At 39.5% G+C, this 14,402-nt stretch overlaps 1 protein-coding gene across 1 annotated transcript in view; it reads left to right on the top strand.

The window, feature by feature from the left end:
- Window positions 1-321: 321 nt before the first annotated feature.
- pdzrn3b (PDZ domain containing RING finger 3b) overlaps window positions 322-14,402 on the top strand; it is a gene marked incomplete at its 5' end in the record, with an annotated part of 148,197 nt that continues 134,116 nt past the window's right edge. The window contains 1 exon segment of the mRNA XM_014009480.1: window positions 322-1,129. Coding sequence (XP_013864934.1) covers window positions 416-1,129 — 714 coding nt within the window.

The following is a 14,402-nucleotide window of genomic DNA, read 5'->3' as shown; positions in this document are numbered from 1 at the left end:
ATAAAAAGTTGTGCTTAATGTGTCTGACCCCTACATAAAGTTGTGCAGTCGCTGCATCCTTACTTGTCCTGTTCTGAAACGTCTGGATGTCTGTTAAATTGAATTTGAAAAACAAACTTTTGTCTACTTTCACCCTTTTGAACTTACAGTGAAGCAACAAATGTGCTTCAACTTCACGAAGTAACTTATTTCAGTTTTTAAAAAACAAACTAAAAACTTTAACTGTCAGGATTTCGAGGCGCACCTGAAGGCACCAAAAGTCTCGCTCTGTCGGTAGAGTTCAGCCCGGTGCAGAGAGGCTGTAGTCGGTCTCTGGGAGCGCTCCTCTCCACCCATGACCAACTGAACGCCCCACTGCTCCGACGCACATCTCCAGGGGCGGAGAAGAGTCCGCGAGTTTGACTTTCAGAGCAACATGGGATTCGAGTTGGACCGCTTCAAGGGCACCGTGGACCCGGACTTCAAATGCAACTTGTGCAACAAAGTCCTGGAGGACCCGCTGACGACTCCGTGCGGCCACGTCTTCTGCTCCGGCTGCGTGCTGCCCTGGGTCGTCCAGCAGAGCAGCTGCCCCGTCAAGTGCCAGCGCATCTCCGCCAAGGAGCTGAACCACGTCCTGCCGCTGAAGAACCTCATCCTGAAGCTGGAGATCAAATGCGACAACCACGCGCGGGGCTGCGACGCGGTGGTGAAGCTGCAGCACCTGGCCGAGCACGCCGAGGTGTGCGCCTTCGGCCCGGCCAAGTGCAGGAACAAAGGATGCGACGCGGTGCTCAGCCTGCGGGACGTGGACGCTCACATGCGGGACGCGTGCGAGCACCGGGCGGCCGGGCTCTGCGAGGGCGGCTGCGGGCTGACGCTCACGCACCGGGAGCAGAAGTTAAAGAGCCACTGTTGCGTGAGAGCCCTGAAGGCGCACAACGGCGCGCTGCAGTGCAAACTCCTCATCCTGGACCGGGAGTTGAAGAAGCAGGCGATCGAAGCCAACAAGAGGGAGAAGTCKCTCCTGGCCCAGCTCTCCTCCGTGCACGGCGAGCTGCAGATGACAGCGCTCAAGTACCAGAAGAAATTCACCGAATACAGCGAGAGGATCGACTCCCTGACACAGACCGTGACCTCCTCCTGCCAGGTAAAACTTTCCCTCTCATCTCTGGCACAGAAAGCTTGTTGATGACTGAATCAGACGCACACAGATATGTTTTCTGTTTGTGGAGAAAAGTTAAACCCAACTATTGGACCACCTTTAATAGGTTATAAAATATGTCTGTCAGCATGTGAGCTGGCTTCCTGGGTCTTTGTCACTTTTATTGGACCTCCATGTTGAAAGTGTTTCTACTTTTCTGTTCTTCTCCAAAATAGGAAATAAAAACCTTTCTAAGTTTTTGTTCCTGCAGCCAGTTTTTTGGAGGGGTGGAGGAAAGAAGAAGTTTTTTTTTTCTCTCTTGGCTGTCTGCTTTGTGACATGGATGTCAGCTGTGCCTCTGACCAGCTGGCAGCCAATGGGGGAGGGCCAAATATTTACTGCACTTCTGTACACAACTAGAGTCAGGTTCCAGTTAAAAAGTCTCCTCACAACTTGTTGTTTAGGTTTTCTGGCACTGAGTGTTCACCCTCTAACCTGACAGGGCTGGGTCCAGTCAGGGGTTTGACAGAGGATGAAAGGAGAGAGAGAGGTACCGAAAGGCCTTTTAGAGATGCTGGGAGACTAAAGTGTGACATTAATTCCCAAACTAGGTGGAAAGTTGTTGAGCTCCAGCTTTTTGTTCAATGTGTTGATGAGGACGAGGTCTGAGAGCATCGAACGCTTTACACCGGGAAATATTAAAGAGGTGAAGTGAGGTTTTGTAGAAAAGTTATGAAGCGCTAACRTCTTACCTGTTGTACATAGCTCTTTAAACAGGAAACAGCTACTTTGCATGTTACTCATCAAGTTGCTGCAAGCTTTCCAATGAGTGYGAGTGAGTTAAAGCCACAAATCTTGCTTAGCTGAGCCATGAGAGGTCGAGTGGTTAAAGCCTTTCCTCTGCCTACATCCCCCAGAATGCTGTGCAGCTCTGGATCTGAGTTCAGTCAAATGATAAACATTCTGTCAGAMATATTTTTTTATTTATATCCATCACATGTCTATTGCAATAGATATTATTGTTTTATCACCCAGCCCTACTCACCTTTTTAAAGTTTTCACTTTGTAAGCTTTTCAAAATTAATTAAGAGAAAGCAACAATGAGATGCACAGTGTTCCTTTCCCTTTTCCTTTTCCTAGTCCACCCAAGCTAAGATTGATTGATTGATTGATTGATTGATTGATTGATTGATTGATTGATTGATTGATTGATTGATTGATTGATTGATTGTTATTTTACAGAGCACAATGAAATTACATTTAAGATCACTCAAGAAGACACACATGACAAAAACATGGGGGAACAGATGATCAGGTCATGTGGCAACCAGCAGGGGTTRCGCTACCTTTAAAAAGAAAAACTAAATACCACAGAAGGTTAGATGAGGAAAAAAACAAAACAAAATATCATATTATATCAACAAAAGGTGAAACACTATGGTGCTTATAAAAAACCTCTACAAGCAAGAGCACATTTATTAGCCARAGGAGTAAATGAGTTTAGAGGGCGTGTATCTGAAGCCATGACTGTTGTATGCACTTGTGTGAATATCTGAAGAATGAGTCTGAAGAATCCAGTCCTCAAAAGATAAAGCCCAGTTCAGCTATTGTTCAGAATATTGGTGTTGAATTGAAAATTGTTAGCTCTGGAACTAATGCCACATATACATTACTAACAAATGTATGGTGTTAGGTTATACATAACTAATGCTATAGTGCTATATTCATATATGTATTAGCTTGGGGCTAACGCAAAATTTGCTTTGTGGTGTTAATAAAATAAAATGTCCATGTGACAACATATATATTTTTAAAATTTATAAAAGCTAAACAGCCTAGAGTATTTTGAATTACATATTCATCAAATATATCTGTTACAAGTAATCGGGGATCCATTTAAGGTTCGGATTATCAGACTTAGTCAAACTTTTAGCCAAGAAGAGGATGAATTTGTATAGAKTGGGACACAGCTGACAGTGCTGCTTATGGAAAAGTAGATGATTTCAGATCTAATTGTAATGTTGTCCTTTAAAYTTCACATTTCTTAACACCCTTTTATGTTCAGTGTCTGTTTTTYCCCCATTATTTTCTCTCCCTTTTTCTTGATGGTTTCATCTGTTCATTATGGACTCAGTTCCAGCCAAATGCGTTCCAGTAGACTGTTAAATCTTGCCAAATTATGAAATCACTCCTGCTAGCATTAAAAAAAAGCTTTCCGGATCTTTGGAATAATGTGTTACAGTTCATTAGACAGCTGCGTATTATTCCCAGAGGTTACGTTGGTCATTCCTGGTGATCCTTCATAACARCAAAAGAAAATTCCAACTTCAGACACACCTTGAACTCAGGCCTATTATAACACAGGAACTGTTTTAGATGCTCTGCAGACAGGAGAGAGTTGTTGCGGGATTGAAAGGTCAGTCAGTCAGAGAATGATGATGGGATTATCTAAAAAGTTATTATTTTTTCTATTTAGGAAGGCTGTCATTGAATCAAGTCAAGTAGTTTAATGGATTGTATGGTGGGTGATTTGCAGTTTCCCAATCAGATGTCCCCTTTGAGTTGTCAGAAATCTGTCATCACCTATAATGTGTCTTTATTAATCATCCGTTCGGGGTACTCATCATGGTAGGACAAGCCCAGGTTCTGGCATGTGTGGTAACTTTATGTTCCTTTGAAGGCATGCTAGTTAGCCAGCATTCACAGTACCAAGGACCTGTAACAACTAAATGGAGTGCATCAGTTACTGGGTGTGTTTTCACGAAGCAAAACAATGAGTCAGACCAGGGTCTGCAGCCAGATTGTTATGACATTTTTAGTTCTTCAGATCCTTTTATGGTGTGGCGTTATCATATACAAATTTGTATTTCTCTGCTTCAGTAAAGAAACAGCACATCAAACATGAGGAAATAGTTAAGGTGTGGACCGTATACAGATACACCCAGTAACTTGTTGGGAATTTAAGCCTCAAGTTCCTGGTTTACAGAAGCTGCTATGTTATAGTTTTGGAACCTGCTTATGCACACTATGAGGATTTAAGCCCCATTAGCAGCACTCTATTATGGTGCCACCTGGCCTTTTAAAAGCTTGAAAATAACAAATTACAGCTAAACATATTAAAAAGCTGAACAATGACGTGAATCAAGAGTCAACACCTGGAATTATGATTTTGTTTTAGCTTACCCACAATATTGTCCTGTTCATTGTAATAGAGGGAGCAGAACTTGAAACTTATACTGGAACCAGCCAGGGAAGGTTGGTCCCAAAGTTGCTACAACTTTCAGGTTCTCTTCAGAAATCTCTGTATATAAAATCATTTTTGTCTGGGGTGTCAAACTCACTTTTGCCAAGAGCCATGTACAGGGCTGCCACAAACGATTATTTTTATAATCGATTAATCACCGATTATTTTTTCGATTAGTCAACTAATCGGATCAAATGTTAATTGAATATAAAACATACAGCTTATCGTGCCAGAATGCAGCTGCTATTATATAACCATCGTTAGATTTTAGCTATATGCTAGCTAAAAATAATTGCTGTGGAAGGCAAGTTCTGCTCTGCAGATTTGGCACAGGTTTCTCTTTCATTTTCTTAAAATGATCCCACACTTTTGAGCTCCGTTGCTGGGTAGCCATGATACCAGAGCCTGTCTGTATAATGTCTTGTGACGTCCACGGCCTACCCCAGTTACCACTACTGTGCRTGTGTGTCAAGGACAGAAAGGCAGATGTGGCAGTGGAAGGTGTCAAAGCAGTTTGGAGAGAAAAACAAAAAAAACAAAGTAAAGAACAAAAAAAGAAAATGATTAATTGATTATTAAATTAGTCATCGATTATTTTAATAATCGATTAGTCGTCGATTAATCGATCAATCGTGGCAGCCCTAGCCACGTATTATGTATTTGTAATCAACTTTGATGTTCTATGTTTAACTTTACTAAACATGGAACGCAATATTTCTTATTGCTACGGCTATGCACCTCTAACCAACAATAACTGAGCTCTACCTGRTATTTCATGTATAACAACAGTGTTTTAAAGTGTCCACTTATAAACACTGAAAAACTCTAATGCAGAACAACTACTAAAAGTAAAAGTTTAGCCGCCATCTGAATTATTGCACTTTTCGACAGGGAATTTTTACTGCAGGGCCATTCCAGATTAAATTTACGACCTGGAAGTGGGAAATTCCCGTATCCCAACACAAGTGGGCAACAGCAAAAGTAGAAGGTGAAAATGCAGCTAAATTGGTTGATGGCTACTTTTGAACCCTGTGCACGGTGCACCCTTACCCAGTGGCGGGATGCCATCATTTAATAGGCAAAATAATCAACATGCATTATGGGAGATGGAGTTTATGGTCAATGCTTGTGTAAAATATAACATGTTCAGTGTGTAAAGGACAAGGCAACAGAATTAAGACTTGAATGTTAATGTAAAAACTGAACCATACAGACTACCCATTGACTAGGTTAAAAACCTCAGCCATCAGTCGTGGAGCCCCCCAGGCAGGAACATTCGGCATCTTATCAACAACTCTTTCAGGTTCTGGCCACTCCCTAGAGCAGAGGAGCCCAAAGTGGGGCAAACCATTTGATTTGGCCCACCAACAGTTGCCAAAGTTACAAGGTTGTAAGCTGTTATCCAATAGGTAGAAACACAGTGTTTCCATTGGTCAAATGACTATAAAAGGGCTGTAGTGAAGGTAGTTTTCATGGTGCTTACTTTATCTTTGATTTATTAGGATTAAACATGAAACATGAAATGACAACAAGAAATATTTAGATCAGATTTAACCTCACATGTAGATTTTCACACTTTATAAGGCCACAAAAACTCAAATTTTATCAATTTATGAAATGTCCCATGAGCCTTTGCTACTTGAGCGTATGGCAGACTTTCTCCAAATGCACAGACTAAAACAAAAGAGGGCCATTGCACAGCTTAATCGTTAAAAATAAAGGACTTTACTTAAAAAAGTATTTGTATTTCATGTATTATATAACTGCATTTGGCCCGCAGCCATGGATATATTTTCATTTTGGCCCCCTCGGGGAAAATGTTTGGGCACCCCGGACCTAGAGGCAAGCAGTCACATCGATGGATGTTCTCCCTATCACGTGACCAGAAACCTTCAACAACAGAGAAAATGGAGTTCTAATGTAAAAACATTTATGTGCTGTAAATGTTTTCAGGCATGTTTCTAACTAAAATGTACCTCCTGCTCTGAGTGACTATATTGTCTGTCCATCCAGACCAGTCTGTACATAAAATCATAATTTTATTCACAAAAATATTCACACAATATTTTATAAAACTATATCAGAATGTGTGGTGCTTTTAAAAATCAGTAAGTTAACAAACCCCAATAAATTTCTTCACTGGCTTTAAATCATAATTTGCCTATATTAAGACATTAATACATCTTTAAAGCTTGTGTACCTTCATGATTATGAAAAAAAGGATAAAAACACAGATTTCTTGTAACAAAATAAAGCTAACTTTCTTATCTTGAGATGACATTTTCAACTCATGTTCTAAAAAAAGTCACGTCAAATTCAATAATTTGAGCATCAGCAATGCTTAACTTCTGTCCAAACCTTTGATTCATTTGTTTAAAATGGTCAATTAATAGATTTGACTTATAAACAGGTTTGTTTATACATTATGTATAATTATTCAATCTAAGATCAGATGCTGAACATAAAAGTAAGCATTTTTCTAAACAGGTTTTCTAGCTTTAGCTGCAGTAWAATGTAGGCTGTGTACTTATTGACACCTAGGCACATTTCAACCAAACTGCAGGCATTCGTAAATAAAACCAGGAGTTATTTGGAAAGTCATTAACAGAGGAGAGCGTGCAGGCATAATGAGGAGGACACCACTCATGGATGACCGTTAAAAAGCTTTTTCCCACCTCTAAAACCCTTCACTGGGTCGAGTCAGACAGTGGGTGGGATTGTCTGCTGTTTTAACCTCTCTGAATAAATGTCAGTATAAAAATAAAGCAAGAGTGGAGATTTGGTGTGAAACATCACTCTTTCAAATCTCAGCCAAAGAGTGAGTCCAGATCCAATATTGCATTCAGAGTCTGATGGGTGTCCTACTTAAATCTGTTTGTGAGACTCCATTGCTCCTCAGCTTAGGCTTTCTGCATCTGATGGAAGATTTGAATGTCTCTTTTTAATACCCAGCCAGCGAGAGTCTGTGAGGAAGATCAGGATGACCGGTGTGTGTGTGGAATGACTGACTGGAGTTTCCTAGAATAGAACTTAATACTAAACATCTTCAGTGAGCCAGGAAGAGCAATAAAACAAAGCAAAAACAATAAAAAAAACACTCTGATCTTTTTCTCTGGCTTCTTTCAGTGCTTCCAGAAGTGCTGTCACACTTTCCACTCAGATCTGCTCTGAGCCAGGCTCAGTGTGAGCTGTGAAAGAATCTTTAAAAAGAAAAAAGAACAACTTCCTGCATACTTTGTTTTTGTTAAATATAATGGGTCTTGGGGATAATAGATTATTGGCCGCCACCAACAAGAAAGAAGCAAGAAATTAAAATAAATATGCACATGTGTCTGTGTGTATGTYAGTTGGTAAGATTTCACCAACCAAGGGGCAAATTTTATCGAAACTTGCAGAAAGTAATAATTTGTACATCTACAACAGCTCGATTCAAGATGGCCACCACAGTCTGCTGACTTTACCCAACTTAAAAATGGCTACATCTGGTTTTACAGATACTGAACAAAAATTTAGTGTGGCTGATTCTCATCTCCACAAACACAGACTTCGAGCAGTACACGTTGCACAATAACTTACTGAAAACTTTGGCATTATTTGATAATGTCAACCAGTCTGTCTGTTAGCAAAATATCTCATGAACCATTAGACAGATGTTAATGAAACTGTCAAAGTAATCACYGGATGTCCATCTGCAACTGGTTAACTTTTGGGGTCAACTTGATTCAAGTTGTCGGCACGGTTAATTGACCTTTGTTTACAAAATAAAATAACTAATGCAGTAACTAAGTTATAAATTGGTGTGGTTGWAGCTGAGAGTAATTTGCAACACGCTTAGCCGATTTTATCAAGACTACAGAAAACCATTATGGCCTGTGCAAATTTTAAAAATGGTCCAGGTTAAAAGTGGGCATGTTGCACGTGACTTATTAAGAATAGCAAGTGACAAGGTGGTGAGGACCGCCTTATTGAAATGAGGATTTAGCGTGTGTCAGAGGCCTTGCTTCCATCAAAAAAAATTAAGCGCATTTTGAAGTATCTCAGAAAAGGTGGATGGAAACTGCAAAATTCATAAAAACTTCCTCAATTTTGCAATAAAGTTTTTACGTTCGATTGAGGTGGGTTTTTGGATTGGAGCTGTCTGCGKCTTCCTGGATATTCCCATAATATGAAGAGAGTTGCATTTCTTTCTGTACGTCTCCAGACAGCATGTAACGTCACCAGTACTAGTTGATTTGATAGAATAATTACAACTTTCCCAATAGTAGCAGCTTGTTTCTGATAACCTCCTCACTGTCCTGAGATGTGTGATCCCAGCGTGTTTGGGACTTTACTTCCTGTTTATTATGGCCATGCGTAATCTCAACATCTGACATAATTAAACTTGTGTAGCCTGGTTGAATCGCTCCAAACCAGTTCATGGAAACACGTCTGATAACCATTTCTTCTCTTTTTTTCTTTTTCCTTCTGTTTTTTGCATCATTTTAAAAGTTCACTCAAAACTCACMTTAAATTGGATGGAAACATGGCTACTGAGGCAGACCAGACAACAAAATTCAGTGTTGTAAAGAGACTTTTATTTAATAGAACAAAAAGTCGGCAACCCGCAGCTCCAGAGCCGAATGACTCTTTGTAGCCTTGACGAATAAAATGTGTTTTATTAATTCAATTGTTATTTGTTTTAATTTTTCCATTGCACAGTTATCTTGAATGTCAATGTGATGCTTTAACATAGACTTAAATCAAATCACACATCACAGCTGACAGATATCCTGTCGCACCGCCCGCTGTGGCTGTACATCACACAGTGACGCAGAGGTGACTGACAAGTACAGAAAGTTTTACTGTCTTAAAGATTTTACAGGACACAATCACATTAATTGAGAATATTCCCAGCATGCAAATTTGTAATGCAGACTATATTTGGAGAAAAATGTAGCATGGTCACAGTTCTGCACAATGCAAAAATAAAAAAAACACACCACAGCACACTGCAGACCAGAGTGGATAATGTTGCACGTTGTTTCATACATACTAATTGTTAATAAATCAAGCCCTCAGAGTGTGCGCACGTTTTAAGATCTCATGATATTGCACGAGATCTTGGATGGAATAATATCGTTGACAAGGTTTGAACTAAACGACTATAACTACATAATTTCATAACATAATGATTTAAAGCTCTGAGATGAAAGGCACTTGGTGAAATCCATTCCTTCAATGAATGCTAGGTCTCTAATTAAACAAATACCTCACTGCAGGATTTTATATAGATCTTAACTTCTCAGTTTAATAATCTTTAAACTGCTTCGAAATATTTCATGTGGGCTTAAAAGCTCTCATATATTTTCTGTATATAAGGTTACTGAGTTTCTGCCGCTTGCTCACATGCCAGCACTTTGTAAATCAGTATGTTCCTTTTCTGTTCTGCATGACAGTACCAACCCTATATTTAGACCCACTATGCTACCAGCTGTACAAAGGAAAGGCAGCTTGATGGARGACAGGCTCGGAAAGTGTGACACATGCTGAGGCGAAAGCTCAGCGTGCCGAATGACCGGCGAGCAGCAGACTAAAGTTTCATAACTTTCTTTTTGTCAGCTGCAGAGCGCTTTGTTCTTTTTACCTAGAACRTTTTTGTTTGCCTTGTTTTTATCCTGACATGATGTCCGCATTATCATGTTTTACATTTTTGGTGGTAAGATGTGTTTTATTTTATCACGCCGCCTCACCTTATGCTTAAGTCTGTGCCGCTCTCGAGAAGATTCTTCTCATTTCTGAGAGGTTAGAACTTCATAAGAGTGTTAGCAGATGTGGAGAAAACAAAGCAGGATAGTGAGTCAATGTTTTATTAGTGTCATAAAAGCACAATTTATATCATTTATTTTGAGGTTAGTCGACGATGTGGTAAAATGCGGTGGAAAAGTMCAGCCTGCGTTGCCTTTATTTGTCTCATTCAGCATCATGGGAAGCCCAACTGTCATCTTGTTGACAGTAATATCTGTTATCAACATAATCTGAAGGCATGTGTTTCTAATGGTGCCATGACWTTGTGCAGGAGTGCACATTCCACCGTGGTTTGACATGCACATGCTGCTCTGTTAGGGCACTGTTAATGCCAATAATATCTGCTTTTATATTTAGCCTCTCTGTGTCGCAGCGTACTGGAGTGGCAGCTGAAATTATGTGGCCTCATAACTCCCCTCTAAATCCTGCTTAAAAAAACAGATTAAGGGCTGAGTCTGCAAGTTTCCAAGAGGTTTGCATGTCATGTTGCCTCTAAGTAAGAGGTCCGCTGGCGTATTAATTTACATAGGACAACAAATTGCGAGCACGAAGGATCGGCTGGCTCTACTTTGACAGAGGCATGTCTGGGTTTGGAGCTGGCTCGGCTCAGGCGAGGGGTCAGTAAGGGCTAAATGCTTTTAAAAGCTTTTTAACCAACACTCTGATCAATATTAAAATAAAGATTTCATTTGTCAATAAGTCTCTTTGTTTGTCTGGATCAGATACTTTCTTTCTCGCTGTTGCAGATACTGAGCAGGCTATACGGCCTGCATTAGTGCAGATTAAAAGGACAGTTTGGTCATTTTTAAAGCAATATTCTGTCAAGCAGTGCTACAGTTAGAAGTACACAAGTTTTAGGGCAGTTCAAGCAAAGACTTTTATTTAAACCTTTACATCATTGTCAGTTTTGCATTATATGGCTATTTTGGCAGAAATGTTATGAAATTCCTGCTGGACGTAACTTTAGTTTAGGCTGGAAGTATTCCTGCTGCTACTCACTCTCACAAATAAGCTCTGAGTTTTACATAAATAAGAGTATAATGTGAAATTGKCATGGCAAAACCCAATTTTTAAAACTGGAGAATCTGCTTTAAACTTAGCTGTGTTCAGACCAGCTATTAGCCCGTCAATCATGTTGAAAGTACATTAAGATATTACTACTAAATTTAGCTGTACAATCTACTACAGATTCATAAACTGACTCTACACACAAGCACATTTGTAATCCATGAGGATTTTGCATTGACTTCCATACAGTCACCGTCATCTCTACAGCCTATGGTTATGGTGAGTGGGRATGGATGAGGGACCCATAWGAGTGGGGACCTCATAAGTGGGCCCATTGCTTTCCCCAAAAAGACACTGCGGTGCACGACTGCTCTACTTCTGAATAAATGAAAATGATCTAACACAGTTGTTTGCACTTAAATAAAAAAAATATTTGACCAAAGAAAGCCCGGAGCTGGACTAGAAAAAGATGAATATGATTTAGATTTTTATTTCTGTGCTGTAACGACCCACAGGAGACACAACATTAACAGCAGTCTTCATTTCATTCCTTGGCTTTACCAGGTCTGACGTTGCTAAAAATGACAGATTTTTTTTCTGGATCTCTGACAGCAGGTCTTCAATCTCCGAACTCATAAAGTCCTTCTTTTTTCCTTTTTGCTGTACTTTTCATGAATGGACATTTCCTGGTATKTGGGAGAGGAAACGTAGACTTATATGGTGTTTTTGGGTGGCARATTATGCTAATCACCTCTCCTCATGCACGAGCAGCTGATACGCATTCATCAGTTTACGCAGCTCATTTACACACTTTTCCTGAAGATAGAAGAGTTTGTTGAATCTGACGTGGCATGTTCGTACGAACCCTTTGTACGAACAAAAGTAAGAGAAATTTAGGATAAGAATACGAACATGTTCTTGCATGAGGCCCAATAATCTTTAATCAAACCTTCGTGTCCTTCAGATAGAACACAAGGTTAGAAACATTTAGTGTTCTGAGCTTCTCAGGATCCATAAAAGGGTCCCCAAGAATTATTTTCCTTTGACTGCTCAGAGCCAGGCAGTGGTCTAAATAGTGCAAAGAGGTMTAATGCCACAGGCATCACACAGACCGTTGTCATGGAGCCCCATCACCATTTTGTGGTGTTTGAGCAGTTTGTTTCCAGTTAGGACTCCAACCAGGGAACTTAAAGTTTTCCTTGTCAGGGAAAACTTCAAGTTCCCTTCTTCAGCCTAACCCTAACCCCTGACCAACCAATGGTRTTTCCCCAAATGKGKGCTGGGCTCTTGTCCCCATAAGGTACAGTAGATCCTCAKAAAGCTGTGTGTACCAGGAAAATTGTCAAATATCATCCCCATCAGAAAATATAAACATGTCCACATGCACACACATAACCAAGTGCATTTTCCCCCCCAGTTTCAACAAATATCCTGTCCAACAGACATTTTAGCTTGTTATAGCAGGAAACTATAGAAGCAACTCATGAAATTGGAAAAGACTAGGTTACATATTGATGAGCTTGTTAAAGGGTCCTTGACTGTAAGGGCTTTTGGGGTTACACATTCTCTTGTCTCTTGGAAAAAAAATAGCTTATTCAATGCTATTTTTCTGCGAACTCATAAAAAGGTTGAGTTTATTAGTTTAAGCATGCTGTCATCTGGAATAACCTACTGATTTTATCTCTTAAGTAGACCTATGTAGACTCTGGTAATTACCACCACTACTACAAATAATAATAATAGGAATAGTAATAACTAGAGCTAGGCGGTATGACCCAAATTTYATATCATGGTATTTTCAACAATTATACGGGTTTCACGGTATTCGACTGTATTTTTTTTCATCATAGCTCAGCTGATAATAAAATGTACAAATGTTGCTTATTGACTTTTTTCTTTTACGGTATCTCTGTCTGTGTCGCTGTTTCCCTCCTCTTGCACGTCTTTTCTTCTTTGCCTGGTTGTCGACAGTAATCATGCATTTTGGTCCGATTGTGAAGGATTGAGAAAGGTCATTATTAGGTCTATCGTTGTATCGCTGGATGACTCACCTTGCACACCAGTCAAGTCAGCTCTACTACAAAACTACTTCCCCCGGGCTTTTCACAATAGAAGCACGTTAAAGTCTCCATGCATCTCCACTTCTCCATTATAATGTTGTGCGTTAAATCTAACCGTGCACATAACTGAAGAGGTGTTTATTACATTCAGTGATGGTGAAAATGGGATGGTTTTTTTTAACTTCAGTCAATATAAGCAGCTAAAACACCACCTGCTGCCATTTACTCCAACAAGCTGCTCCAACAATAACATTAGCATGCTAATGCACATAGCGGTGCTGCGAGGAAAAGTGTCCCCCGGGAAACAGTTCACTGACGGCCGCGCGACGAGACGTTCCRAATGTGTTCAGGTTATTTAAATGGTATGATGCACACTGATAATTCATATTTTTTGCAGTGTAATTCTTACAACTTTAGCAGCAAATTTTTCAAAATGAGCATTTTATCAGCACAATCCACACCCAAAAKTCCAGCTAAAAAATAATAATAATAATGATCCACCACTGATTCAGGTTCAGTTATCCTTTTTGGTACTTTTACACTTCCAAACGGGCTGGATTTTGTTTGTTTGACTTGAGTAGTAGTGGAGGCATCACTTTTGAAAGTATTAGTGATGTGCTTGATGCTGCAGCAGTTTCTTTCACTGACAGAAGCGTTAGTTTTACACAGTTTGTGTCCAATATTTTCCTCAGAACTTGAAGATCTGTGTGTGTAGCTTACACGGCACTCTCATAGTTTTTCATATTAGACAGTTTCTGCTGAAGAATTCTGTCAGGATTTAAGTGGACGATTCTAAAGCTAACAATTTGCTGCCAGTTCAATGCTAGACATGGGATTATCCAAGATGTTTGATGGCTGACAAATTTTTTTGAAAGATCAAACTGTTCAAAACAAGAACTCATTTTTAAAAAGAAAACATACAAATTAATTTTTAATATGCTCAATTTTGTTTGCTAACTCTACTAACTTCCTAAAATCAWTCAAGCTTCATCTTTTAAGATATTATTATATACATATGTACATATTAGTACATTTGGTTTTGCTATGTCATATTAGATATTTGTGTAAAAAATAAGCCATCATGGTTTTATTTATTGTATTAGTTTAAATTCTCACAGAGCTATATTTTACATCTAATGTTTACATCTAATGTTTTATGTTTCAGACTTACAAAGAAAATTAT

The sequence above is a fragment of the Austrofundulus limnaeus genome, unplaced genomic scaffold (assembly GCF_001266775.1).
Source record: "Austrofundulus limnaeus strain Quisiro unplaced genomic scaffold, Austrofundulus_limnaeus-1.0 Scaffold58, whole genome shotgun sequence".
Lineage (NCBI taxonomy): Eukaryota > Metazoa > Chordata > Actinopteri > Cyprinodontiformes > Rivulidae > Austrofundulus > Austrofundulus limnaeus.
Note: the sequence above shows the minus strand (reverse complement) of the source record. Positions and strands in the feature narration are given on the sequence as shown.